This window comes from Fulvia fulva, chromosome 4, assembly GCF_020509005.1.
Source record: "Fulvia fulva chromosome 4, complete sequence".
Taxonomy (NCBI): Eukaryota; Fungi; Ascomycota; class Dothideomycetes; order Mycosphaerellales; family Mycosphaerellaceae; genus Fulvia; species Fulvia fulva.
Window position 1 is genome coordinate 976,424 of NC_063015.1, and position 27,580 is coordinate 1,004,003.

General features: G+C 52.8%; 10 protein-coding genes across 10 annotated transcripts; 3 read left to right on the top strand and 7 right to left on the bottom strand.

Moving 5' to 3' along the window:
• Positions 1–2,478: 2,478 nt before the first annotated feature.
• CLAFUR5_04088 (5'-hydroxyaverantin dehydrogenase) lies at positions 2,479–3,489 on the top strand (the record flags this gene model as incomplete). The annotated part of the gene is made up of 3 exons (XM_047903236.1): positions 2,479–3,134; positions 3,193–3,323; positions 3,374–3,489. 3 exons carry the CDS (start codon positions 2,479–2,481, stop codon positions 3,487–3,489), a joined length of 903 nt encoding a protein of 300 aa, XP_047761483.1.
• Positions 3,490–3,847: 358 nt separating this feature from the next.
• CLAFUR5_04089 (uncharacterized protein) lies at positions 3,848–4,807 on the bottom strand (the record flags this gene model as incomplete). Its single annotated transcript, XM_047903237.1, has 1 exon — positions 3,848–4,807. One exon carries the CDS (start codon positions 4,805–4,807, stop codon positions 3,848–3,850), a length of 960 nt encoding a protein of 319 aa, XP_047761484.1.
• Positions 4,808–5,843: 1,036 nt separating this feature from the next.
• CLAFUR5_04090 (uncharacterized protein) lies at positions 5,844–6,254 on the top strand (the record flags this gene model as incomplete). Its single annotated transcript, XM_047903238.1, has 3 exons — positions 5,844–6,004; positions 6,057–6,152; positions 6,206–6,254. 3 exons carry the CDS (start codon positions 5,844–5,846, stop codon positions 6,252–6,254), a joined length of 306 nt encoding a protein of 101 aa, XP_047760725.1.
• Positions 6,255–7,223: 969 nt separating this feature from the next.
• On the top strand, positions 7,224–7,625 carry CLAFUR5_04091 (uncharacterized protein; the record flags this gene model as incomplete). The annotated part of the gene is made up of 3 exons (XM_047903239.1): positions 7,224–7,288; positions 7,344–7,524; positions 7,578–7,625. The coding sequence occupies 3 exons, from the start codon at positions 7,224–7,226 to the stop codon at positions 7,623–7,625; spliced, it is 294 nt and encodes a 97-aa protein (XP_047760724.1).
• Positions 7,626–7,821: 196 nt separating this feature from the next.
• On the bottom strand, positions 7,822–8,211 carry CLAFUR5_04092 (Tripeptidyl-peptidase sed1; the record flags this gene model as incomplete). Its single annotated transcript, XM_047903240.1, has 1 exon — positions 7,822–8,211. One exon carries the CDS (start codon positions 8,209–8,211, stop codon positions 7,822–7,824), a length of 390 nt encoding a protein of 129 aa, XP_047760727.1.
• A 346-nt stretch (positions 8,212–8,557) lies between these two features.
• On the bottom strand, positions 8,558–9,248 carry CLAFUR5_04093 (Tripeptidyl-peptidase sed1; the record flags this gene model as incomplete). Its single annotated transcript, XM_047903241.1, has 2 exons — positions 8,558–8,970; positions 9,029–9,248. The coding sequence occupies 2 exons, from the start codon at positions 9,246–9,248 to the stop codon at positions 8,558–8,560; spliced, it is 633 nt and encodes a 210-aa protein (XP_047760726.1).
• A 1-nt stretch (position 9,249) lies between these two features.
• CLAFUR5_04094 (Tripeptidyl-peptidase sed1) lies at positions 9,250–9,919 on the bottom strand (the record flags this gene model as incomplete). Its single annotated transcript, XM_047903242.1, has 2 exons — positions 9,250–9,723; positions 9,776–9,919. 2 exons carry the CDS (start codon positions 9,917–9,919, stop codon positions 9,250–9,252), a joined length of 618 nt encoding a protein of 205 aa, XP_047760722.1.
• A 6,617-nt stretch (positions 9,920–16,536) lies between these two features.
• CLAFUR5_04095 (Transcriptional regulatory protein SEF1) lies at positions 16,537–18,956 on the bottom strand (the record flags this gene model as incomplete). The annotated part of the gene is made up of 3 exons (XM_047903243.1): positions 16,537–17,348; positions 17,403–18,564; positions 18,669–18,956. 3 exons carry the CDS (start codon positions 18,954–18,956, stop codon positions 16,537–16,539), a joined length of 2,262 nt encoding a protein of 753 aa, XP_047760721.1.
• Positions 18,957–19,819: 863 nt separating this feature from the next.
• CLAFUR5_04096 (uncharacterized protein) lies at positions 19,820–20,389 on the bottom strand (the record flags this gene model as incomplete). The annotated part of the gene is made up of 1 exon (XM_047903244.1): positions 19,820–20,389. One exon carries the CDS (start codon positions 20,387–20,389, stop codon positions 19,820–19,822), a length of 570 nt encoding a protein of 189 aa, XP_047761156.1.
• A 5,949-nt stretch (positions 20,390–26,338) lies between these two features.
• CLAFUR5_04098 (uncharacterized protein) lies at positions 26,339–26,968 on the bottom strand (the record flags this gene model as incomplete). Its single annotated transcript, XM_047903246.1, has 1 exon — positions 26,339–26,968. One exon carries the CDS (start codon positions 26,966–26,968, stop codon positions 26,339–26,341), a length of 630 nt encoding a protein of 209 aa, XP_047760624.1.
• Positions 26,969–27,580: the final 612 nt, after the last annotated feature.

A 27,580-nucleotide genomic window follows, 5' to 3' on the forward strand; every position in this document is an offset into this window, starting at 1 on the left:
ACAAGGGCAAAAGCTTGACACGAAGCTACGCCACGTTGACATCCACCACCACTGGCTCCGACAGCGAGACCAGCGCGGAGACATTGAGATCAAGTATCTCAGCACCAACGACATGCCTGCAGACGGGCTGACCAAGCTGCTTCCACCACAGAAGCACAAGCACTTCGTCAAGCTGCTCAATATGGCTGAGGAAGGCGTGGACCCACGCACCTCAGTGCCCTCTGCAGCCGCATCAGGAGGTAACGGGCCAACAGACGCCTGAGAAGCCCGCAGCAGCGGCCTCACCTCATCTCGAAACGAACACCGAACGGCTTCATCTTTACGGACACCTCTCTAGAAGCGCCAGCAGGCGCAAAACACGGCCACCAGCAGCCACCAATGCTGTAGACGACAACGAAGCCAGGGCAAAGCATCCACCATTCACCGGTGCGGCCCTGGCACCATCATCAACAGGTGTTTCTCGGACTCCCATTGGCTAACAGCGCAAGGGCGAGAAACACCCCTGTCACCAGCAGCAGCGCGTCCAATCAGAAAGCGAGAAACGCCTCCAACTTGCTGCTAGCTACAACACTACCACCTTGTCACCACATCATCCGCTGCTTTCGCACCTCACACATAGCACACACTTGCCCAAAACAAAAAGGTGTCACCACCCTGAGGTGATGGACCTTTAAAAGTGCAGAAAGCAAGGCACCCCGAAGGTGCCTTTTCAACTTTCCGATACCGTTGCTCCGGTGTTACCCATTGGAGCCCCATTACACCTCACATGGTGCAAGCTCTGTCGTAGACAGCCCAGTGCATTGCGCCACTGACTAGTATCTCATACTCCCCAGGGGCAGAGCGAGCTCTCTCACCATTCGCCGGAGCGAAATAACTTGGCACAGAGCAATTATCGGACAATTCAATAAGTTGAGCGGACGACAATATATGTTTAAGCATACGATAGGACTAAGGCTACCCCTGGATTGAACTCAGGACCTCTGATGTTTGCCGGTGGGTGAGATGATTGCACACTCAAGTGAAAGTCCGTGCAACGGGACCATCACCTGAGCCATCTCACCGGCAACAGTCACACATTCTATGCTTTATTATATAGGTAACAATGGCAGCAGTGAAAGTGAGGAATGAGGGAAGGGGTACAAAGCTCACCTCACTTCACTTGAAACAGCTGACTTACCCTCACTGCAGCAGCAGCAACACCGAGGGCCTGACGTCACTGCCATAGATAGGGGGGGTAGTTATGACAGGGTGCACGCGATCACATGGGAATCAGCTCATTCACTCCAGCGCACGAGCTGAGGGGGTGTGTCGCGATCCGAGCGTGCACATGGGCAACATCCCATCATCAAAACTTGAGGCCACGTACGCTAAGAATCAGGTGACTGATTAGTCACCTGCAGCCTCTTCAAGAGCAACACTTGTCCATTCTAGATAGACACATGCAATACACAACCTGCTTTTGAAACACCCTATATGAGCCCGTACAATAACTTCCCACACTTCTAACGTAATATACTTAACCTATAGCCTATATATTCTTAATATAATCTATAATTCCTATCTTCTACGGCTACGTAATCCGTACCTATTTAATAGATTATATAAATAAAGAAGGACCTAATAGGAAAGCGTATATCTATATATAGTATTACTAGTTAATAGTATAGGTGTTTTAGAAGGGATAGCTATAGTTAGGACTTGACTAGTAAGCCCTAATTACTAATCTCCCTAAGCACCTAATGTTGATATTAAGAATATATAGGCTAGTAGGGCGAGATATATAGGTCCAGTAGACCCGTGCTTAGTCACGTGATCAGTCATCACGTGACTAAGCACGTGACCAATATTTCCTAGCCCCGGGCTAGGAAACATCTAGACACCTATATCCTTAATATGACCTATACTATTAACTAGCGATACTGTATATAGATATACGCTATCCTATCGGGTCCTTCTTTATTTACATAATCGATAATTCCTATCTTCTACGGCTACGCAATCCGTACCTATTTAATAGTTGACCCTATAACCTATATATTCTCAGTAGTTATTAAGATACTAGTACGTTTAGGGTACTAGGGTTACTCGAGACCTTTAAGAGTAATCTATAACGGGTAACTTTATAGATAGCCTACTAATACTTCGAAATATTAGTAAGTAACTCTGTTTCTTCGATAGCTATTAGTCCTCGTTCTTATAATACGTTAATAACGTATCTGCGTCTCGCTAAAAACACTCTATCGTCGCTGTCGATACGCGAGTTTTCGGCATTTAGGACATCTAGATACCAGCTATGCGAAGAACACGCTGTGGAGAACCCTGCCGTAGGTCTCGCACCTTTTGACCCTGAGAATATGCAGGCGGTGCGGAGTATAGTGCTGCAGCTTACGGACGAGACTGTCAGGCTTCACCTCACCTCTTCTCTTCCAACTCTGATCTTTACCGTTTGTCACTCTTTCGCACGAGCAAAGCACTACCATGGACGCCCTTAGAGCTCAAGGAAAATTCCCTGGCCCAAGCGCAGCCATCACGCCCGGCACCTTCGACAGAACTGCGCTCAAGAACAAGACCGTCGTGCTGACTGGAGGCTGCAGCGGCATCGGAGAAGCCACGCTTCGTGCCTTCGTAGAAACAGGTGCGTTCGTAGCCTTCATCGACACGAACAAGTCCCGCGGAGAAGAAATCGCAGCAGAACTTAGCCCGAAAGTCTCATTTATGCATGGCGACGTAACATCCTGGCCTGATCAAAAGGCCCTCTTTGCTTCAGCTCGAGAGCTTTCTCCAGACGGGACGATCGATATCGTGTTCGCAAATGCCGGAACCACGGGTGGCAAAGATGGCTTCGATGCCGAGCCGGGTGAGGATGGGGAGCCGCTCGAGCCTGATCTGACCTGTGTTGACATCAATTTGAAGGCGGTGCTGTACACTGTCAAGCTTGCAACGCACTATTGGCGAGAGCCGCCGAAGGAAGGACAGGATCGAAGTTTGATTCTGACCGCGAGTCTTGCAGGATACTGGGATCATACCGCCAAGACGCAGTATGGGGCTACGAAGTGGGGTGTCAGAGGGATCATGAGGAGTATGAGGAGTAAAGGAATGGCAAAGGGATTCAGAACGAACTTGATTGCACCTTGGTGAGTAGATTTCCTCGTATTCGCTGGAGGAGTGTGACGAGGCTGACTGTGAGCGTAGGTACATGCGGACCGGTATCGCTTCGGAGGCCGCTTGGGATGTGATCCATGACCAGTGGGGAGCGATCTTTGCGGAAGTAGAGGATTCTGCTACTGCGGTGCTTCATTTGGCTGCGGACAATGGTGCAAACGGTAAGGCTCTTCGCCCCGCGGTCGTCGTCAACACTAATCAATGTGCAAAGGGAGAGGTATTGGGGTTGTGCCTCGTCAAGCTGCAGAGTGTGGCTACATTGATCTTGGCAGAGACGAGCTGGACACTGAGCTGGAGGCAGCTGAGAAGTGGCATGTTCCTCGTTGAGGAATGCATCGATGTCTCGTTGTTCACGGATCTCAGCTCGCCGACGGGAGGCCTACTGCGCCTCTTTGCACAGCACGAGATCTTATTGTATGGTCATGCCGTTGTGTCGTGCTACCCACGGGTTTTGGAGTCGGCTGCAAGCTTGGATCACGCACACCTCGAATGTCTGAGGCACGCGCGTGGATACGCTTGGGTAACGGAGTACGATGCATTCAGAGAGTACTGCTGGCAAGTTCCTGGTTGTTATGTCCATTGACCAGCATGGAAGCTTCGGCTCTTGCCCACACCTCGTCCTCGTTCTCTTTCTGCTGCTCTCCTTCCACTGTATGTCCAAATTTGCCTCCTCAATCCCGCTTCCCTATGAAGGACGCCTGTCCCGGTGGACAACAAAGCTGCCACAGCTTGAGATGTGTACGATGTTCTCCACCGGCAGCGGTATTCCATCATACGAGAGTCGAACACGACCAGGATATCTCCTGACGATCTGATTCTGCCAATCCGGTGCCTCTTGTCCAGCTTCCGTCGCCCGAAAGACGACTCGCTTGTCCTTGAAGAAAGCACGCTCCAGCCGTCGAAAATTATGAGTCTCGAAACACATTGCCAGCTGACGACAGATCGAAAGATGTACCCAGGCCCTGACTGTATCCTCCCACTTTGTGAAGCAGTTACTGGCTCGCAACGTCCTGATAATCGTCTTCATCTCTGCCCACAACGCCACAGGGTTGATGGCTTGGTTGAACATGTCCTCGATGTTGGCGTCATGGGAATCGTCGTCGCTGCTCAGATACTTGAACCAGTTCCACCACGGTGAACCAATGCTTCTCTCGTAGATTCGCCTAGTCGCTGGCCTCATGAGTTGGAAGAGTACCTCCATCAGGCCGTCCGGGGGCTCACTGTAGCCATTGCTGAGGAAGTGAACCGCTTGCCGCATCGTCTTTGGCGGTAGATCGTCTCTGTATGTCATAGCTGCGTCAAGTATGGTTGTCGTAGCATGGTGGTACGGCGTGTTATCTTTCGGTAGCATCAATGGCAATGCAGGCCGACCATGCGGCACGAGAAGCTCGGCTGCCTCTCCTCGCGCCGCTCGCTCGGATCTAGCTAGTGGCGGCATTTGGTAGCATTTGATCGCTACTATCCTATCGTTCAGGCGCGGTAACGGAATGCTGCCGAGACCGAAGACGTCGAGCTTGCTATGGTGAAGTTGTTGAAGATGCCTTCGAAGCTCGCCCATGTTGGCTAGATCGATCCTCAAGCTAGCCTTGCTGTCTTCAAACATCTGCTTCCAGTCCTCCTGTGTGTAGATTCTCTCCGGTACCATCGTGAGGATCGTGGCCGTGGCTCGGGCAAATGATCGTTGTGGCGACAACGGAATCCTGAACGCCGATCTTGTGCTTGAGGAGACGGTGTTGAGCAGGCTGCTCGACGCGAGAGTGGTCGACGCAAGTGCTAGAAGCGAGGCTGGTCGTTGGCAAAGGGCGCGTAATTGTGCTAGAAGGTAGTCGCCATGCTGTGTTGCTTGCTGCGACGCATGTTCGACGCGACTTACAAGAACAATGAGACACGCATACCACAGTGATCAGGCCACTGCAGAGCCCTCTGTCCATAACCAGACTAGTCGAAAAATCGGAAGCTAGTGTCTGAGGCTGCTGCCGCACAGCTCGTCATTTCTCTCAAGCTCAATTCACTTTCTCACCTTCTTCCATCACCAACACCAGAAAGTCACGACTTCACCACCACCGCCATCACCATCAAGATGCAAAAAGTTACCATCACGATATCGAAGCCACTGCACGCAAAAGGACAGCAACACCAAGACCACCTGAGTACTGCAGTCTTTAGCAATATGTTCATATTGCGATTGGCTGCAGAGCCAAGTGGCTCAGCAATGGGTCATCGGACCTGGTAAGTGATCCTCACCAACATCGACTAGCCTAAACCGCCTGGTGTCACTGTCGAAAGCAACAGTTTCCAACTTGCCTATGAAGATGGACCACCGTCGCTGACTTGCATGTGATTAGCTGACCGGCGGCCATCAGAGCGGTCGGCGGGTCCACAAGCCCGAGTGGAATGAGAAGGATGTAAGAGACGGACCACATGATGACAACCAGTGACAGCCGACTGACATTTCACCAGCTCGATCTCTTAGACAAAGAGAGCTGCGCCCGGCGGTCAAGGTCAAAGACTGCTGGGCGCGGCACCGTCACTGGTAAGCTCTATACTACTCGATTGAGTCTGCAAGCGACTGACAAGATTCAAGGCAACATTTCAACTTCAGAGAGAGCCGCCGTCACTTGCAACATTTCAAAGCAGGTGGCGGCGGCACAGAGGAGGAGATCCAAGCCGAGAAGAAGCGCATGCGCCGCATCTCGAGAATGATGCTACCAGCCGACTACGGTCACCCGGCTCTCTACATGAACGAGCGAGCCCAGACCGCTGAGCAACCACCAGCCAACTACGCTCACCCGGCTCTCCGCAGAAATGAGCCAGTTCAGACCACTGAACAACCGCAGCACTTGTAAGCTACATCCACCATTACCATCAGATTCAGGTCATTGACATGCTTCCAGGCAACACTTCAACTTCAGAGAAGCGCCGCCGTCACTTGCAACATTTCAAAGCAGGTGGCGGCGGCAACGTGACCGGCTTCGGCCACGACAAAACTTGTGAGCTGCATCCACCCCTTACCTTCACGTGCATAATACTGACTTGCTCCAAGGCAACATTTCAACTTCAGACCAGAGCTGCCGTCACCTGCAACATCTTAGAGCAGGTGGCGGCGGCACCACTCTTAAAGTGACAAGCTTCGGCCATGGCACACTCGTGAGCTACTCCCTTCCCTCTCTTGTCGTCACTTCTGCAATACTGACGACGATACAGGGTGCCGCGATCTGGCTTTCGAAATGTCGCCGCCGGTACCTGCAACCTTTCAACTTCAGACCATTTCAGCGCCGTCCTTCGCGCCGGGTTTGCAGGTATCGGCGGTGGCATTACAACAAACAAAGCTCTCCGCTCAGTTTAACGCGTACGGAAACGGTTCTCGCCACCAAAACAGTTTCAACGTTTCTGGCGGTGGTCGCCGCTTGGGTTCGGTAGAGGCTCACGAGGTAATCAGCTGGGGGGAGGTCGGTCTCTTTTCACGAACGGTGGCTTGGGTGTGCTTGGTTGGGCATTGCACGGAGTGAGAGTCGCCACAGGAGCAGTAGCAGTGTCAGCGCGAGGATGGAGTGTACAATCTGGAGGCATTGTGGCTCGTCCGAAGGATCAAGTTGAAAGATTGATTGAATTGTCACAGGGGAAGAGAGTTGGCATTCTGTGTATACTTTGAGTGATATTTTCTCGCTCCTTACTGTCGTCTCTGCAGTCTCACTCCAATGAACGTTCACGGTGCATGGTAGACGCGCAACTCAGTCGGTAGCCTGTCTGCAGCACGAGCTTGGAGTGACGCCTGAAAGTACCCTCGCGCCCCGTGCTATCGTCTCTGCACAGGCCCTTACTCGAACGATGTTTATCGAGTCTGATAGGACAGTAACTTAGTCTATCGCCTGCCTGTAGTCATCACACAGTATTGTTCCGCCGTGACGCGCATCCAGCAGCGTTTGGTGTATGAATGTTGACAAGGATCCTGGGTAGCTTGGAAGCCATCTTTACGCAACACATTTTTGTAAACTCACCTTCACACAACATTGTCAGCGCACCACCAACACCAACACATCATCACGACCAAGCGCACGACAATGGCCTTCGGCATCAACCACATCAAAAAGTGGTACAAGAAGCTCGCCCGCAAGACACCACCACCGTGAGCATGACTCTGCCCCTTTTCGACCGATCTCTACTGACGGATGACGATACAGACAACCACAGCAGCAGCAGCAACAGCAGCAGCAAGCACCGCCGCCGCCTCCGCCACCACAGCCCTCACTCGAGGTCGACATCGCCGCCATCAGACAACTCTTCGTCGACGAGCTGGACGCGGAGATGGCCCGTCAGCTCATTGGGGTCGGCCTCAACAACATGGTTGTGCGCACCTTCCGCGTACGATCAGATCCCACCACTGTGCTGAGGTAGATGCTGACACGATATCACAGAGCGAGAACGGCCGCGCTGGGTACCTTGCGATCAACTTACGTTCATAGTGGCGCAATCAGTCTGAGACGTTTTGCCTTCCTCTCGACGATCCTCGATTTCGATTCTTTCCTCATACTACATACCGCATCGCTTCGTTACAGTCGTACCTCATACTCATCAGTCCATCCAACCCGCTCGACGACACCGTGTTACATTCGCCACCGATCGATCCGCCTCGTAAGCTCTCGCGTCCGTCCTATTCACCTATGGCAAACCCATATACAAATCCAGCATCTTCGAGTAGTTCGGCGTTCTCAATCCCGTTACAGGATTCCACCCACTAGCAGCATAGAATCCCCGCGTCCCACAGCCAGAGTTGTTGCCCACAGTGATATCAAGAAAGACCTCAGGATGAGCATAAAGAGTAGGATTCACAAAGCTAACCGTCTTCTTCCCCACTGCGAGGCGCTCCTCGTTGATGTGGTTGAGGACTGAGGCGAAGACAGGGGCCGAGGCGGATGTGCCACCGATCAGTTCGGGAAGTCCGTCGACGAAGACAACAACGTTGTCACCAGCGGCGGAGACATCGGGGTAGCCGCGGCCGGCGACGTTGTAGACGCCACCCTTTGTTACGGTCTCGGGTGGGTTGTTCATGCCGGAGGTGTTGTAGGTTTTGTAATTTGGGGTGTGTTGTGTCAGATAGGTGTTGACGGCAGCGTTCTGGTATGAGGGACGAGGATCTGGATGACACGGTCAGTTGGGCAGAAATATGGAGCTGACGCTGACAGCTTACAGATATTCGAGAAGCCTCCACCTGATAGAAAGCGGATAACAGCAACCTCAGCATCCGCCTGGGCAGAAGACCCGGGTGGCAAATATGTTGCGCCAGCGGCGGTAATGTATGGGCAAGAGGCTGGGAAATCTGGGTTGAACACCTCGCCATTACCGAGACAGCCTGCGAGAGAAGTTCGGCGACTACACCCAATGAACTCTCGATCGATCACATAACATCAGCGTTGTTGTCAACAGTACTCCTCGCAGCAACGCCAGAATCTCCCGAAGCGATCACGACCGAGACACCCTGCATGCCGAGTTTCATGAACTCACTGCATTGACGCTGTAGATAGTTCGTGGGAAGATCATCTTCCTGTTCGCCGTAAGAGATGGAGATAACGTTGGTTGGCTTGTAGACGCCACACTGCAGTTTTCCTTGGTAGCCCAGAGGGTTTGGGTTGGGATAGACCGGATCGATGGCGGCGTTGCCTGTCTCGCCGAATACACTGTATGTGCAGTAAGAGCCGTCGATGGCATCGAGAAAGGTGTTAAGAAAGCCACCTTCACCTTCGAGGCCAGAGGCGTAGAAGATCTCGTCCGTCTGGAAGAGGATGCTGTTTTGTGGATAGATGATTGGGTCTGCGACGATGTTAGTACACATCAGAACTGGGAAGGCTGGCGAAGGTCTTCAACATACAAGAGATCTGGAAGTCAAGATCACTTTCGCCACCGGCGAACACGCCCGGAGCAAAACCACTGTCGACACCCTCCAGCTTCGGCCTCGTGGTAAGCGGAATGTACGGGGCCAACGTCGCAAAGAGCTCGATTAGATCCTCAGACGCATAGAAATCGCCTTCCTCGAAGATACCGAGCTCGTTACCCTTCGCAGCCTTGGTAGCCTTGGAGATGTTGTACATCTCAGCAATGCATGGCGGTGTGATGTACTTGTCGCAGTTCGCCAGCTCGAAGCCAGTCGCATTCAGTACGGAAAGGTCGATGGGAATTCTTCCAGCGAAGATTGGAGTCGAGAAGTTCTGGTTGCCGTAACCCTCTCTTCTCGATGTCTCGCTTTCGGCCGTCCAGGGGCTTGTCGTTGGAGGCTTTACCACCAGCCAGGAGATTCAAGCCTGGAGTGACGTAGTCGACATGCTTAGAGACGTGCTCGGGAGGGAAGTACTCGTCGCAAGCAACGTGGCTTTGGCCGGTGGCTGCATTCTCGAATTGATAGTACTTTGTCTTGAGCAGACGTTCAGCCTCTTCGACCTTGACGTCAAGCTGGATCCATTGCTTGTCCGCGGAGTGACCGATTCGCTGGGCGGCGATGCCGGCGTCCTTGAGCCAGGAGTGGACGGCGTCTACAGCATGCCGAAGCGTGGCGAGCTTGGGTGAGAGCTGGGTCTGGTATTAGCATCGCGCATTCACACCTTGGCGAATATGCTTACACCTCCTCCAGAAGTGCATGTCCATGTCCGTTGTCGAGGTTTGGCTGCTTAAGACCGATTCCCATTGGCAGAACAGCTGAGCCATGGAGCTCGCCTTGGCGGACCCATTGCTTCAGTGAGAGAAGATCGCTTCTCGTGACTGACATAGCCAGAAGGAGTAGAAACAGCATAGGCAGTCACTACTAGGCTGCAGAAGTGTCGAACAACAACTTGGTCGCCGGTGCAAAGAGCTCGTATCGTGGGACACATTACGAAGAGCAGGGATAGTGCTCCTCTTATGGCGATCTCCCTTCTCGATAATGCCACGGAAGCACACGACATCAAAAGGTATAAAGCGACCTCAACATCTGCATTTGGTCATGATCGACAGCCACATTGGCCATATAGCAGCGTTAGCAGCCCTTCCACGTCCGCCACTATGTATGCTCTCTAAGAAGCCCAAAGACAATTGTTGGAAGCACTGGTTGAACAAGCAACACCAAGGGCCTCGGCCAGGCAGTCAAGACGCCATAAGCTCATCGAAGCTGTATCAACCTCAGCGAGTGTACAAGCCATGTTGCCGAAAAAGCAGGATGACTTCGGCAGATATGGTTGCAGTTCGCAAATTGGCTCGACCTCCGCTTAGATTGGTGTCGATCCATGCGGCTACTGTGCCGCCTTCGTCAACATCGTGCGACTCGTCAGCATTCGCTGGATGTTTCGATCGCACAACCTCATCGGCTGTGCGGTACTCTCTAGAAATGTCGTTATAGTAATTTGGCCAGCAGAGCTGCCATCTTGCCTCCATCCTCCGCGCGAATTTGCTCGGACAATCCTTTGAGAACATGACCACGGCGTGCTGACAAGAATCTGTCTGCCCAAAAGGCAGTGATGCGGAGAACAAGGAGGATGTAAGAAGGCATGTAAAGGCGCGATGCTGGATTCGCTTCCGGGTCATTGCCTTTACTCACACTTGTGCCATTGTTCACGAGCCATTGCATTTTTCCCTGTGTGTCAAAACCCTACCATTGACAGAAGGGGGTGTCAGGGTACTTGCAACCATTCATTATATCAGTCCATTGCGTCAAGTAACATGGTTATCTCCGATGCTGCTCAATAGAAGCTCGGCACATCTACAATGCAGACGGATGGCCGCGAGTCTTCCGCGAGCAGCAAACATGTCTACCACCTTCTGCAGCTCAAGATGGTCCAAACGAATTGGCAGACCAGGCTATCGACGCTGTAGTGGAGTCCGATCAGATCATTCCAGTCAACAACAGCAGCGGCGACCTTCGAGCCGCAGCTGGGGAGCATCTAGTGTTCCAAGACGATCTATTCTAGGTTTACGAAGACATTTTCAGAAGATACGGCCTTCGACAGCAATTCCTGACCAAGAACACTTTCTCCATCACCTTGTGCAGCCCAGACGATCTCGTACCGGTCGACTTCGCCGGCCACCGCTTCTACTCCATCGGGCTCACTACCTACCAGCGCCACCTCTTACAATATGTCAAGCACCTGGTAGTTCTTATTTGCCTCCACGACTACGACTCGTTCGACACCTATTGCCGTGGCTCCGCGTTGGGCCCTGCGATTGTCGATACCTTGGTCAACTCCGCCGGCAAGCCTTTCGAGTCAATCTTGGTCCACTTCCACTTCGATAACAGAACTCGGGTCTCCTGGGTGATGCGGACGTTCGGGATGTACAACATGGTCCTTGGTATGGTGTTTGGTGGCGAGCTTCCGCAGTGCGCTCATCAGCTTGGCTTCGCGCTGACGGATGGGTCGTCGCATCCCGCATTGGACCCGGGCCTGGTACATGAGAGCAGTGAGGAGGCGACTATCATGAACTGGACGGTGGACGAGGCAAGTGGACTGGCCACCGCGGTGGTGGAAACGCTTTTTGAGCAGGTGAGAGGCCAGCCGTTGCAGCTTGTTTGGAGGTGATCAAGTTCGTTGGAAGGCCTGCGCAGCGATATTGGCGCGTTTCTGAGCATCGGCACGCGTCATTACCAGATGAGACTGGCATCAGGAGTGTCACGGACAAGGAGTCCGCGGTTCTGTGCAGGCGTTGTTTGTCGTCCAGAGTGTAGCAGCTGTGCGAGTAGATTATCGACCCATTGCCGTGCGCTTCGGTGTGCTTCCAAAGCTCCTACCCTGTATACTTCTTCTCGTGTTCCAAGCTCTTCTCCGGCGCATTCTGTTGTGGTGTTTCATAAAGTCGTTCTCATCGATGGATGCGATTGTTGGTGTAGCGAAGCAGTGCACGCTTCGGCCGTTGGCTTGGATGGAAGTCTTGGAACGGCGGGAAGTCCGCAAAAGCGATCAATCGGCTTTGCAGCACATCTGGAGCAGTATCAAAGCTGTGCAATAAATTCGGCAACGCTCAATTCATGCCAAGCCTTCACATGGCACATACCACACAACAAGATATGGCTATCATACATCAACGATATGGTACGAGAGATGATGCACGATGGATCACGCCAGCAGAAACTCTCAGACGACGATCTACACGTGGTACTGCTCAATCGTCTGTGTCAGAATCGATGCAGCGTGTTCAGAGCAAAAAATGGTTACCCCCTTCGTAAGATAAACTATTGCCTACAACATTAACAGCTGAATCCATCGAACGATATGATGTGACAGTGGTGATTGTATGTCTAAGGATCAATCTGCCTGAACCAACTCGTACACTTCAACCTGACTACCACCAAAATTTGGCAAAAAAATAGAGCTGCGATAGCTTCCAATGGGTTTGAACCAATGGCTTCGGTCTTATGCTTGCCGGGAAGCCTTTGCAAGGCTTCTATAGAACGAATTAGCACTATTCCTTAATCATGGATTAGAGTCCATTTAGTTAGTGAACGCTCTAAGGCTACGCCGGTGTAGCACTTTCTGCGAACGGATCGACCCATTACGAAGCGACGAGCTTCAACCCTTGCGGCAGGAGGGTCGATGTGTCAGCAAGCTTTGATTCCATATGTATAGGTGCACCTTCTTTCGCTGCCTTACGTCATGCATGCTAACGGCCAGCTACTGTAGGTGTGAGATCCAGTCCGTGGCTCTGCTTACCGGGACTGAGCGTAGCGGAGTACTATTGTATTGTTACGATTGATACTTCACTAGCACTATGAGGTTGGAGAACGAGGTATCGCGGCTAGTATGGGCTATTCAATCTGCTACTCATCCCCTTCAACCAAGTGTGCTGTTCACAGCGGCGACACTGCTGCTTTGCCTTTGACGGAAGACGATCTTGAGTGACAGAATACGATAGGACCGCCTCAAACCTGAGCGTGGCGCAAGTTCTGCAGCCACGAACGAATTTCGGTGGTCCTACAAATGCAAGTGTTTGTCCAGGCGTGTCTGCGCAACTGACTCCCTTTGTCCATGGCTCTGGATGAGCCCAACAGTCTCGATCCGAGCCTGCTGCTATCCTCCTGTTGACCCTCTCCATTTTGACCCTGGAGACGCGTTCCCACTGCCCACTGTTATGTACCTAGACTCGATGTGTCCAACAAGCTGCTCGAACCTCCTTCGTCCACCTCCGTGCGTGTGTGTCAGTCGTGCACGTGCGCTTGCGATCTGAGCTGTGAACAGGAGGTGTCGATTCCATGCGAGTGCGATAGCAATATAGTAGAAGCAAAGTCGCGAGCGTGAAGGCAGGTGGAGGCAGAAAAGTCCGGTGGCTCAATCTCCGCTTCTACTGACGCGTCGCCATCAACAAACTACTTTCCGCTCCGACGATTTCAACTCAAGCAGACGTCTCCTCGAGCTCCGAGCGCCAACCGTCCTTCGACTGCTCCATCAACTCCATCCATCATTCAGTACCTCCGACAGAAGCACGGTATCCTCCCTTCCCTCCTAGTCCATCCATTTCGCCTCCTTCTTCTCAAAACGCCTTTCCATCCTATAACAGCCACTCGCCCGGAATGACTGTACGACGACACATGTTGCAGTGCCAGAGTTGCTGAGCTTCAACTTGCGTCCGCAGCGCAACGGCAAGCAAAACTTGCGGCTGAAGTCTTTGTTCGGTGCGGGCTGCTGGACGCAGGAATTTCTTGCAGATGGTGCGTTGCATGCGAGCGCTGTTCGTGTAGTGGGGCGGGAGTTTGAATGGCAGTCTGGATCGAAGAGGCTAGCGGATGTGCTTGGTATTGTGTTGTTGATATGGAAGTGTTGGTTGCAAGAGGCGTGTGAGAATATGGCATAAGAACGATTTGGCAGGGATTGCGGCCACCGTCGCCCTAGGTCAGCATTTGAACCTCATCCTGTCTGACATCTTCCGTGGGCACAATCTCGTCTATCGCTATGCAAAGATGTCTCTCTGTGCTGTATCCATCATTCCTGCGCAACAGAGGCCGAGTGCTCATCGCCATGCTATGCTGTAGCCTCGTTGGGGTCGACCTGTACGCCCTGCAGAGAATCACTTGGATCCCAAGGTAAGGCAGCAATGTCCGGTCGTACAGCATTACGGTCGAGCCATATCTCCTCAAGAACATCCAGCTTGGGGGAGCGTTTCGATTCTTGCTCACAGCGTACTTCATTCCCAGTAGAACGTCTGTGTAATCAACACATGATCTTCAGCACATGATCTTCAACAACACATGATCTAGGCAAGATCGCTCAGAATCTGATGGTGAGAATACAGCCGCATGCATGGAAAGAACAACTCTTCCCTGGTTTCTCAATGAGACTCTCTGTTCATCGTCACAACACTCCGCTGCAGACAAATCCATCCGTCTTTCGTTCTCCTCCAATGACACAGCAGACTAGCAGCCGACAAGTCCTATCACTTAGACCCGTGAGCTCCAGAGCGAAAATTACTGTCCCTCGTCCAGACTTCTCATAGACAATGCTGGAAGCACTCACGACCTCGATTTCAACATCTGGACTGAGTACGGCAATCCCTCTGTGGAGCTCCAAGCCGATTCCCGTGCTGTCCTCGCCGTTGATGTTGCAGATGACATGGGGCAGTAGAGCTTCTTTGAAGTAGGGATGGGAGCTTGTTGGTAAGAGCTCAAGATATCAAGTGGAATCTCGTAATCATTGTTTGGACACTGCGTGATACCCCCAAGAGTTGTATCCTTTTGGAGCCTCTGTATTGTCGGCAACCTATATACAGCTCTGCCCTGTATTCCATTCAGTCAGGACCAGGCCAAGAGGTAGTGCGCTATCATTCCATGATTCCAATCGTCAAGGCGTAGCAGCTGAAGTTGAAGATCGATGATCGTGAGAGCTACCCCGTTGCAACAGACGCAGGATGCTTGGCCTACTAAACTTCAGTTGGAAGGTAGACTCAGCTCTTGGGTCCTCTGAAAAACTGGAAAATGTCGGGCGTGCTGTGCCAAACTACTGTGACGGCTGACGTTCGAGACATGACTGATTTCGGTAGCTGTGTTTAGGCAAAGTAGGGCTTCTCGGTCAGCGCGACAGACAGGCACCATCATGCCAAGCTTCCTTCTCGCTTCCAGTCTTCATGGGGCCATGGATCGCAAATCAGACAGCTGCGAGATTCCAAAGCCAGAAGTTCGCGCATGTCCGCAAGAGTGCGCAGGCCTGCCCCGATTCGAGTTTGAAAAGAATCCGCATCACAAGATCTGGTTGGTGAAGCGCAGTCTGCAGATCCAGTAGCATCGATGAAGCTCGCCGGAAGACCAATCCCCTGCGAAATATGCCGGGGCATGACATATCAAGGTATAATATGGACGCAATACCAGAACCTCGTTGTTCTATCGTGAATACGGCTGCTTTGAGAGTTCGTCGCCAGATCGTATGCATGATCAATAGTCGAGTGTGTTTCCCAGAAACCCTTAGTAGGGAGGGGTCCAGAGCCCTGCTCAGCTCATGACCGCACGTGGCATGGCGTCTCAATTCTCAGCCGTGGGCAGTTCGGAGCAATTCAAGTCAACTACAGTTCGAATATCAGACGATACCAGACAATACAGCCGGTAGCCTTAACTCATGCTTGAGACCCATTTCCCTCATTCGAGGGTAAACTCCGTCGTTAAAGTCCAGAAAACCGGCGGCTACTGGCCGAGAAAGCTTCACCGATACAATCGGAAAGCCCATGGGTCCTGGGTGCTAAGCTCTCCTGTATGGCCATCGTTCGTTGACCTGATCAGCGGCTGAATCTACCCAAAGCCTGCGAACAAAGCTCGTTATCGCCAAGCGCGTCGTCACCTTTGTTACAAACCTCGTTGCTTAGACCTGCGGCCGTGCTGATGCGATGCGTAGAGCATAGCAACCTATGCGAGGCACTCGCGCAGTACTACGCCTCCGTTGAGATCGAGAGGCGTTGAGGAGCCAACTCGTTATACCGACCTAAAAGGCGATCGTCTTTTGTCAACAGCCTTTGTTCCTGGAAACACGAACCTGGGTGCGGGAAAGACTTGCCCGAAACTTGGTCCTGGTAACCTTATCGTCGTACTAGAAATGAGAAGCCACGGAAGGGCGACCGAGACAGCAAGGAATTTTAGTCATCATTGCTACACTTCCTGTAATACAAGCCATGCAACGCTGCCGTTCAATTCGTAGCTTCGTTATTCGCTTCGTAACGTTACAAGAGAACCTCACCTGCAGAAGCAGTCCCCTCCCAGTCTATGGCCGTCTCACGCCTTGTTCGATAAGAAGCACACTCGTGGTAGACTCCATCAATCACAGAGAATCATCATCCACCCCGACTTCACAATCCTGGGTGCTGGTCATCGAACATAGTCGGCAACGCCAGATTGTCCCGGTCGGCACTCTCCCTAAAAGGCCGGTTCGGGTCTGCACCGAGATTCTATCCCTGATACGCACCGAGACCGAGCGTGTCCTGGCCACCGAACAGTCCTTGACCGAGACCAAGATTACCATCGAGTGCCCAGCTCAGAGGATCGAAGACGGCATTACCACCAAAAGGCGAGTCCCAGTCCGCCAAGTTGAGACCACCGTTGTGTAGATCGAGTCCGTTGGAGATCGCCGGCATGCCATCTATCATGCCGTTCGGTGGCTGAGGTGTATTGCGAGTATGTGTGTCGCCAGGGAGTGTTGTGGGGTTGTCTACAGCTTGCGCCAGGCTGTCTCGGCCAGCTTGTCCAGCACGCTCGCGCCAGCGCCAGATGGCGTCGTAGAGGACGGACAAGGACGATCGACAGCGGACCTTGAGCTGCAGGTTCTCAGTATCAAGAACAGAAGGCTCGTTGTCCACTTTGAAGACCATCTTCTGCTCGCTTGCGCCGCTAGTCTGCCAAAGCTGCGCCATGACTTCTGCAAGTCGTTGCGGCAAATCGTTCGAGCGAACGCTGAGCTTGCGCAGATTGGTGACGGTGCGCGCGAACAGTGTGCAACCTTGTACGGTGTCGACATGGTTTGCGTAGAAAGAGTTCAAGATCTTCAACAGTGTGACTGCAGCTGCCAGCATCATCTGCTCGATGTATCGTGGAACGTATGAGAAGTGATCGGACGGCATGTTGTTCAGATGAGATAGCATGGCTGAGGCTGCAATGTAGACACTTCTGAGGTCGGCATGGTAGTTCGCTTGGTTCGGCTTGTCGAAGAACGCGGTCAGTCGTAGGTGCAGTGCTGCTGCCTTGAGGAAGAGTACTTCGAGAGCTGCTTGCGAGATTAGCACATGAGCTGGGTGTTTGTGTGAGCTTGCTGACTTACGAGAATTACTTGTAGACAGAACAGTGACCTCCAGCTCGCCTAGCTCTCGCGAGTACATGTCAATCTGCAGTCCACGCTGAGCTTGGTCGACTTCGACGATGTGATCTCGCTGCATGGTGTAGAGTGTCCTCGTGACGGTGTCGCAGAACTTCTCAACCTGGCATCGTGTTTGGAGCTCGGGCTTCATGCGGTCCAGGTGGAGGCCGTAGGTGAACCACGCCCACCTAGAAAGTGGAGGCTGGCCGTTTCCTGTTGCGACGTTCTGAGCGACCACATTGACTGCAGCCCAAGTGTTGAGACGATCGGCGATGTCCTCCTCTCGAAGGTCGACACGGAATCTGCTGAAGTCCTGAGCATGTGAGGGACGATGGAGACCGTACTGCATCGCAAGCTGGAACATTGTACCACACAACATCATCGTCGGTTCCTGACTGGTCGAGGATGTTGGCAATGGCCATGTGCAGAGGAGTGCGAGTGCTTTGACGACATGATGCGACTGCGGCACTTGTGAGAGGGTCGTCCACAGCAGTTCCTCAAGCGGACGTTGGAGCTCCATGAAGAGACCCAGCTTGCTTTCGAAGCGGCGTGCTGCCATTGCGACGATGGTCCAGTGGAGTAGTACATGCTCATCGTAGTAGTGCTTGTAGGTCAAGGACGGGTTGAGTACCGGCAAGAATGGATGGTAGTGAGCAAAGTAGATCCGGTACAGCTCGTTGAGTTGTGTTTCGCTCAGAGTCACCGCGCCGAGGGTCATGATCGATGTGCCAGGAGTGATCGATGGGTAGCTCGTAGGCGCAACTTCGCGGTATCCTTGGCTCAAGTCCAACAAGCTTCTCGACGCTGCAGCCTCGCTGGCGCCCAAGAACGTGCTTCCTCCAGCTCCCATGGGCGCGACGGGTGCACCAGCGACTGGCGATGCTTGATAGCTGCCCGTGTAGTTGGAATCTGGTCGTGGTGTCTCTTCCGGCAAGTGTATGCCCATTGCCTCGTAGCGTGCTAGCTTGGCCTTTGCTGCGTCGAGCTCTTTCGCCATCTCCTCGTGCTGAGCACGCTTGCCCAACCTCTTAAAGTCATTGTCAATGCTGCACTTCAGGTTGTGTTTGACGCATCGGTCGCATGGCTTGTATGTTCCGCCGGGTCCTGCGACGACATTGCATCGTAGCTGTGGTGGAGTTTATGTTAGCACATCCTGCCCATGACTCATGAATATACCCAATGCCACGAAGAGTAAGCATTGCACAATGGCTGGGCATGTCGGATACACACCTTCTGCTGTCGACAGTCGTTGCAGGCCCTCTTCACGCCCGGCTGGTGTCGCTGCTTGTTGCCATTGCTCTGCGACAGCGTCGGACTGCCCGAATCGCCTCCAGCTGCCCCGCCCACCTCACTGCCGTCGACATTCTCCCCGGCCGTCACAATCGAACTGCGCTTTCTCTTGCGTGCGCCGCTGTCGTCGGTCGGTGTGGCACGCGTCGGGCTTGTTTGCTGCGGCGAGATGATACCCACACCATGCGATGCTTCGAATGCGGTGCCGGAGGCCCACGAGCCGGCCATGTCTTGGGCTTTGGTAACGACGATACCGGAGGCAAGGTGGGAGAGGGCGAATCGAATCGGAACGATATCGCAGCAGCAGGCGGGGACGGAAGCATGAAGGCAGAGTGAGTATTATCGGCGGATAGATCCGGTGTGCACTTGCCAGGGCGTGACAGGATCGATCACATGACGGCGACGTAAGCACGACAGGAATGGATTGGAAACATCGTGGGAGTTTGTCGTTCTTGCCTTCGACTGACACTATACTAGTGACATGTACAGAACGATCACGAAACATATCTGAAATATTCAGAAACCCATAGAACTACATAAACTCGCCCCCAATGCTACTGCTCCAGCAGAAACACACCTCCCCTACACCAACCCCCTACTCCTCCAAAGTCCCCAACTGCATCTTCGCAACGGCGCATAATCAATCACACTCTCAATATACCTAATCCCCTCCCCCTCAATCTGAAACGACATAGCAAAAGGCTTCTCCACAACCTGTCCACTCTTCAACGTCATCGTCAATTTCGCGGTACAAAACACATCCTTCCCCTCCTGATCAAAAGTATACACTTTAAGCACTTCATGCTTCGCCTCGTCGCATGTGTCCGGGATGATGTCCCAGTGTGTGATTAAGGCTGGAGGGGGGAGGTGTTAGATGGGTTGAGATGCGAGGGAGAAGGGAGAGGGGATACCTTCATCTTCTCTTCTGCTCGCAATCGTTCTGCTTTCATTTCCTGACACTTCCAAAGACCCATGCTCTTCCAGAGATAAGGTCTCCCGATGTACCCAGCTTGTTCGATCACCAGGGAACTACTCCAACACCTCAGTCAGCAATGTATCTGTCGACAACAGACAGACACCAGAATGCCACCTCAAGGATACAACGCCCCACTCCTCCCTCCATGCAAATGCAGATAAAACTCCCACGTCCAGTCCTCCCTCCGCCTCCGCATCAACCGATCAGTAGTCTCCCGAACCGTCGCCTGATCATCCACAGTATTGTGCCCTCGAAAGATGAACGTCATAACAACCAAGCCCAGCTCTTCATCGACAAAAGCCGTGTAATTATGGGAGGTCATGACGAAAGTCGTGTAAGCCTTCCGTTGCGCTTCCATGTTTGACATGAAGGTCTCCAGATCTGTACTGTGTGGCAGACATGCTGCGTGATCGTTTACATCGATGAATTCGTAGTTGGACGCGCAGTGGGCTTTTGCGTTATGCCACTCGTTGTGGTTTGGGGTGAAGTAGTCGGAGATGATGGCTGAGGAGGAGGCTTCGAGCAGATTCGCGGTAGTCTGAGGCGAGTGTACTTCGATTTCGAGGACGGAAACCTCCTGCGTGGTGGCAGTGGTGGCTCCGGGCCAACTATCGTCTCTGCTTGCTACGCTGGGATGGCCGCTGAGGGTGAAGTGGGACGAAGGTAGGACTTGTGCTTGAGCCATGGTGATGAATGTCTGATGCTCAGTTGTCTGTCTGTAATCAATGATAGCAAGGGATTCTTTATTGTGAGGCTCATTGCGGCCTGCATGGCTCTCTCTGGGCGTTAGGTGCGGCTGAGGTGCTGATTGAGCGTTCGAAGGATTTAGCGATGCCGCTATGCCGGAGAGACCGTTCTCTATCACGATCTAGACGGCATAGGCCTATGAAGAACTGCACCCTCCTGAGCTGCTATTGAGGACTGTACAGAAAGTGTATGGTGTATTGTTGTGCGCGAATCATCGCAAACGCCCGATCCGCTCGATAGCCCTATCAGTCCAGAACTGCGATCGAAGGTAGCAAAGTGTGAATGAAGACAATCATCTTGCAGTGAGGACGACTGGGCAATGGCTGATGCTGAGTGAATTGGAAGACTTTGTTCCTACCTCTGCCGTGCTGAACAGCCTGTTCGCGTCAAGGGTTACTGGCAACCTCGTCTGATGTACGTTTCACGGCCCATGGACAGCAACATAAACGCTCGGCAAGAATTGTGTGATGGAGTTCGGATGCAATGGCAATCATCAGTGCCTCGCGGTGTTCCAAAAGGTCGCGTTGTCCTTGATTCAGCTCAGCAAGTAAAGGCGATGTCGTCGTTGTTCCAGCTCTTGCATTATCCAGTATGCCCATCAAATCGTTCCAAGCAAACAACCTAGCTCTTTGATCCTTCTCCTCTGCCCATGGAAACGTGCCATGCTGCGACTGTCACGTTGTAATCTCCTCTTTCCAAACATGACAACTTGACAAGACAGCAGGGACGATCGCCGGATAAAGCGGTTCCTCCCGACGCCTTCCGCAGTAGCCGATGCATTAGCCGGACATGTGTCGTGTCCGTGGTGTCGTCGTGTTGTGAACGAGGGGGAAGGGCTTCACGGCTGCTTCCTCTTCCAGTTCTGAACCACGGTACCACTCGACGGCGATGCCCTGATCGGGAAGCTTCAGACCTCGATTGGGTCGTTCCACGCCACGCCCACGTTCTCACCTGCTGCGCCCAAGCCATGCGCTGGCGTACCAGGGCAAGACTACGAATCTGCATGCTCTCTCGCCGAAGCTCTGCATACGCAGCAACATGTCCGCACCGTTGCAGGGAGCACCACTTCACCTCGCATCCTTTCAGTCAATCACCCACGCTTTGAGCCATCGCCGTCCTTTTCGGGAAGGTTTGCGATGATTTACGCTCTCTGTCGTCTCGGCTACTTTGCGATTCGGCACCAAGATTCCCTGTTCATGCGGCCTGCCTCTGGTGTCCGAGCCGTTGATCGTGAGGCTGGCAAACCACGAGCACGACTGAGTCAATATGCTGGGAAGGACTGCTATCCTCTGCACGCTCTACCGACGGATGCTTCGACGCCGAAAATGTGCAGCGCAGTCGGGACCACGGTTCAGAAGATCGCCATCCCCCAAGGCAGCCGCTGACGTGCCTCGTGGCGGGGAGATGTGCCTTGGGCAGCACGACCGACGAAGCAATCATTTCCCATGGCATCAATCTTGGTCCATCTCATCTACATGCACATTTCGCATGTTGCTCCAAATTATCGCCTGCTTCGCTACCACACATCAAGCTCGTATGCGCACTTCCACTAACGCCCGCAGCAATACCATCAGTACGAACAAATTGCCCAGCCAAGAGGAGAGCTGTGAAGTCCTGATTGACTTTGTCGTTGCATGGCAATATCTGAGGCGGACTTCAACATCCTTACCACGGTATATGACATATGCGTCCTTCCGCTGGTTTCCGCGACGATGTGCAGGGTGTATGGCGAATGATGCACTGTCAGCTCGACTACACTCCATCCTTCCAAGGAACGGACTTGCAGATGCGGTGCAGCTTATACATTGATGATCTATATGACAGCCAGGACCGTGGGGATGTTCCAATTGGGTGGAAAGTGCGATCGATCTCGCGTCTGGCCATTCCACAGTGCGAAACCCATTCACTGGCAGTGATCTATTCGCTTGCCTCGCTATCATGGGCAAATTGGAGGCGGAGACGAGCTTGGATCCTTCCTCAATGTCAGATGGCTGGTCTAGCCGTGTCGGTCCCCATGCACCCGCGAAGCGGGTGTTGGACAACCCAGTGATATTGGACACCTCAATAAAACCACGCTTTCCAACACGCGTATCTTCCATTCAACACGCGTTATCTCATCAATATGGTTGCTTCCATCTATCGTGAAGAAGAGGAGCTCATCAGTGAGGCCGTGCAGTGGTACTGCGACGCGTCAAATCCAGGTCCTGTCAAGCAGGTAGCCGCCAACTGGGGTGTCGATTACCAACGCTTCAGAAGACGACTTCTCGGTCACAACTCACGCAGCACACGGCCGCGTACGCACACGGTGTTGACAGACGATCAAGAAGCTGTTCTTGCAACCTACTTGAGGGGTCGTGACAAGATAGGCGTATCCGCGCGACTCCGGATGGTCCAGATCAGCGCAAATTCGATCCTCAAGCGATACCATACTGGACCTAGATCACCTCCAATTGTGAGCTCGAAGTGGCCATCACGATGGCTCAATCGACATCCAGAATGGAAGAAGGTGAAGCAACAACCATTGGAAGCAGCAAGAGCAGCGGCATGGGATATTGGTGACCTTGAATGGTGGTACAGCAAGCTGTGGGAGACCTGTCAAGAGCATGGCATATTGCCTGAGGACATGTGGAATATGGACGAGACTGGCTTCCGCATTGGTGTTGCGAAGAACCAGTACGTTCTTACGCAATATCCGAAGAGGAAGAACTTCCTTCCTACTGCTAACAACCGTGAGAGCTGTACGGATGTTGTTGCTGTCTCAGCAGCTGGGCATGTGATTCCAGCCTTCCTCATCTTGATAGGGAAGATGCACCTGAATACGTGGTACCAACACCTTGAAGACGACACGGTTGTGGGTGTTAGTGATTCTGGATACACGAATGACCTGCTTATACTGGAATGGCTGCGACATTTCAACGAGCACTCTGCGAAGACACAGCGAGGTGCATACAGGCTGCTGTTGATGGATGGGTACGGCTCTCACTTCACGATTGGATTCATTGAATATTGTGACGAGCATCTGATAATCCCCTTTGCACTGCCAGCCCATACAACACACTTTCTACAGCCCTTAGATGTGGTCGTATTCCAGCCTTACAAGCACTGGCACGCAGAGGCTGTGGATTCAGCTTCTCGCTATGGTTGCAGCGACTACAACAAGCTCGAGTTCTTGCATGACTTCGAGGCCTTCAGAAGGCAAGCAATGAAGCCAACAACCATCATAAGCGGCTTCGAGAAGTGTGGTATCTACCCCTTCAATCCGGAGCCAATATTGGCTCGTGCAAGGCAAGACCTAGCTGCTCTTCGATCGAATAAACGAGTCTCAACACCGGAGCCGATTGTCAACGATAAGCAGCTTCCAACAACAGTGAGGACCTTCGGTCGATACACTGCTGCGCTTATAGCTGATCCATTGATAGATGAGTCTATTAAGCAGCGACTGGAGCCACTCTTCCGTGGAGCCCAGATTGCTATCGTTGAGGGCGCCGAAGCAGTAGCTGAATTGAACAACACCACGGTCCGCCAGAACGCTCGCAATGCTCGCAACACTCAGAAGAGACAACACCTTCAGCGTGGAGGTGTCATGAAGGCTATCAACGTAAGAGCTGCTATACAAGAACGTGAAGAGAACACAGTAAAGCAGCTTGAAGCCCAGCTAGCACGTGCAAGAACAGGTGAATTGAGACACCGGATAAGCAAGACCATGAGCTATATCAAGGGGACATACAACAGACCTGCTTATCCAGTGGAGAGACGGAAGATTATGCCAATATGTCTTGCCTGTATGGACGATATAGCCAATAGATAGTTGAATACACCTCATTGATATCGTTGAGGTGTCCAATATCACTGGGTTGTCAAACACCCGCTTCGCGGGTGCATGGGGACCGACACGGCTATCTTTGTTACGACAGAATCACAATCCATCGGCTTCTGGATCATTTGATTACTCAACAGCATCGAAATAACCATGCAGTCACTCACTACTGATCTTCACACAGCAATGCCCACGAGCCTTCGACAGCTACCTTAGCAGCCGTGGTCTGGTGTACGCGAGGTCACATCACCTATCGCGCCGCTTTTACCCGCTCCGAAGAAGTTCAGCTCATGTCTCAGAGCCACACCTTCTTCGCGAAGCAGCACCGCTCGCTACCAGACTTTGTCCGCTTTTCAGGAGCCTTCGACCACTTTCGGTCCGAGACACTCTTCCACTGACCGGGTTGACTCTGGGAGATCGGCTGAGATGTTCCTGAGTACGACATATGCGCCGATTGGCAACCATGAGGACCTCAAGCTCTCGCCGGCCAAACAATTGATGCATGCATGTCGTCGAGACATCTTGCGTCCTTCGCGACCATCAAGCAGAACATGTTGATGTTCAGCTTGATCGTTCACGGTACTGCTCTTTAGTGGTGATAGTATTCAGTGCTAGCCATCGGCATTAAACCAATAGCGCGGCCACCCGTTAGCTTCTGAACTGAGACCGGATATCGCATCCATTCGGGGATTTTGCTGACCGAGTATGCTTCAGCCGCCTCACGGCAGGTGAGCTATATTCCAGGGATGAGCCGGTCACGACTCGGACAGAGCGACCAAGGCTCCAAGGCCCCACGGAGAAATGTGCTTCGCTACAACTTTGGCTCTGCTTCATCTCCCCAGCAACCCACTGGCAACTTGCATGCAGCGCCATCGGTGCTGCGGCACTGGATACGATGGCTGCTATCCTCGTCGTCTGAAACCTCTGTACTGACGCCCTGTCCATTGTCGCCGACGCTCTCCTTCGCTACCACTACTCAGAGACATCTGCAGACATTGCTTAGTTTACCGAAACTTTCACTTGAGCCTTGCCCATACACACCGGATCTCAATCGCAAGTGCTGGCGCTGCCTTCACACCATCTTTCTCATCACTCGGTACGAGCACTATCAATCGCTGCAAGGCCACTCTTGAGCCATGCTTGGGAGCTGCAAGCATCTCATGCGTGCGCAACGTGGCTCAGCAGCGGTGATTCTGCAGTACGATGAAACTTGAGCTTCGACGACCTCTGCCTCGACACCTTCGTGCTACAATCAGCACTGTATGGCCGGTAAGCCAGTGGGTGTCTGCAAATGTCTCTCATATGCCATTGCTATGGGTAAGAAGAAGTCACAGTCTCGACGTCAGAGGTGAGACCCCTTCTCCTGAGCCAAGCTGAATACAGTATCAGAATACTCGGCAGTGCGAGCGCACCCACGTAGCTTGAGTGGACATGTCTCGCGTGAGCTCTGAGCACTCGAAGTTCAACGACTGGAAATAGTTCAGGAAGGGCTTGCAATATGGGAGGCCAGTGGGTGTCTGCATTTGTCTCTGATATGCCGCTGCAAGATATAGACGACTGGAACACGTCGCGAGAACTATTTCTGGGTGTTATCTTCTGGATGTTTGGCAACGTTCCGCACGAAGGACACGCGAGGCGATCAACACGAGTGCCCGGGCTCGAGTTGTACATGGAGACATCGAACTACACTTTGGTTGGCACTTCAGAGACATCTGCAGTCTTCCACTGGCTTACCATCATCAGCTCTCAATATGTTGCTGCCGCCTTACCCTTGACACAGCATGGCAGACGCTGAGCTCTTTGCCTGAGATAATCCAGGTCTCGTGGCCAGTGTTCACATCCGCCGGAAGAGCTGGAGACCGAATCCGCCACTTTCGAGAACATCAAGTGGGCCAAGTCAGAAGATTCCTGCATACGAAGCGCAACTTCGGCCACCAACACAACTGTTGCCGATCTCACATTAACGCCAGCATCTAGGCCACGGCCACACTCATTGCGCATGATCTCGATCGAAATATTTCGTTGTATCCATCTATCCTGTGTCGCATCGCTACCACACCAACACTCACCTCACCTCCTCCCACTCCCCGGATTCGACTCCAACTCCCTAGGCCCCAACGCCGACTCCGCACTCATCTCCACAGGCGCCGCCTGCGTCGCCGCCATCTCTGCAGGTCCTGGCCCCATCCCATTATTAAATCCCTTCGCATCCTGGGCATACACCGGTCCTCCATACTCTCCTCCCCGCGAACTGGGGTCATACGCATTCCAGCTCGGCGCCGGCTGTCCATGCCGCTGCTCCATTGGCATATTATACTTTGCCCCAGGAGGCGGAGAATCAGGATTGCTTCTAGCCGGTGCGTACTTCGCTCCTTTCCTTCTCTTCATGAACCAGAATGCCGCTGCTGCGGCGATGATGGCGAGGACACCGAGTGCTACGCCGACGCCGATGCCGGCTTTTGCGCCTGTTGAGAGCCCGCCATCGGGAGTTGGAGTGGATGTCGTAGTCGATGCCGAAGTCGCTGTGGGGTCGGGGAGGCTGCTCGCTGTGCCGATGGCGCCTATGGGAGTCGAAGTTGCGGTCGCGGTAGATGTCGTGTCGTCGACGACGAGGTTGAAGTAGTGGCTTGAGAAGCGATCGCTTTCCAGCTTGTTAGTGCTTTCCTTTGCTTCCTTCTGCCCTCTCTCTCCTCCCCCCATTCTCCAAATCAAAAACTCCCGTAAGATCAATCGGCCACGTGAACTCCTGCGTCGCAGGCTGATTGTCGATCAAAGTGTAATAACTCGCATTATCATTCTGCCACAGAATCAACGAGATTCTCGGGTAATTCGTCGTCCATTGCAAGTTAACAGTCGATCCGACTGACAAATTCTTATTATCGGTGTAGTCGTTTGTATCGCCCGGAATCTGAGGATTGATGAAATGATTCTGCCTTTGAGCAAGACTGGTCGCCAGCAAGCTCGCCACCACAATCAATATCCGTAACGACAACAACATCTCCGCTTGCTTGCACCTACTACTCGGTGAGCACAAATCGAAGCGAGACTTGGGAAGTGCAGCGACATCGTTGGTAGTACAGTATTCCAGCTGAAAGAAGTGGCTTAGGCGATCGTCGCCATCTAGCCCACCGGGACGGGATCTCGAAATATCGACAGAATCCTTCGAGCATCCAACCTCTCCACACATGGCATGCGCTGCACCATAGCCCAGCGCTAGAGAGCTCTAGCACATGGCGCTAACGTGGTAGGTCGGTGAGGCTGAAGAACTCAAGATGGATGATTTTAGGGTTGTGTTGGTACTTTGGAGCGGCG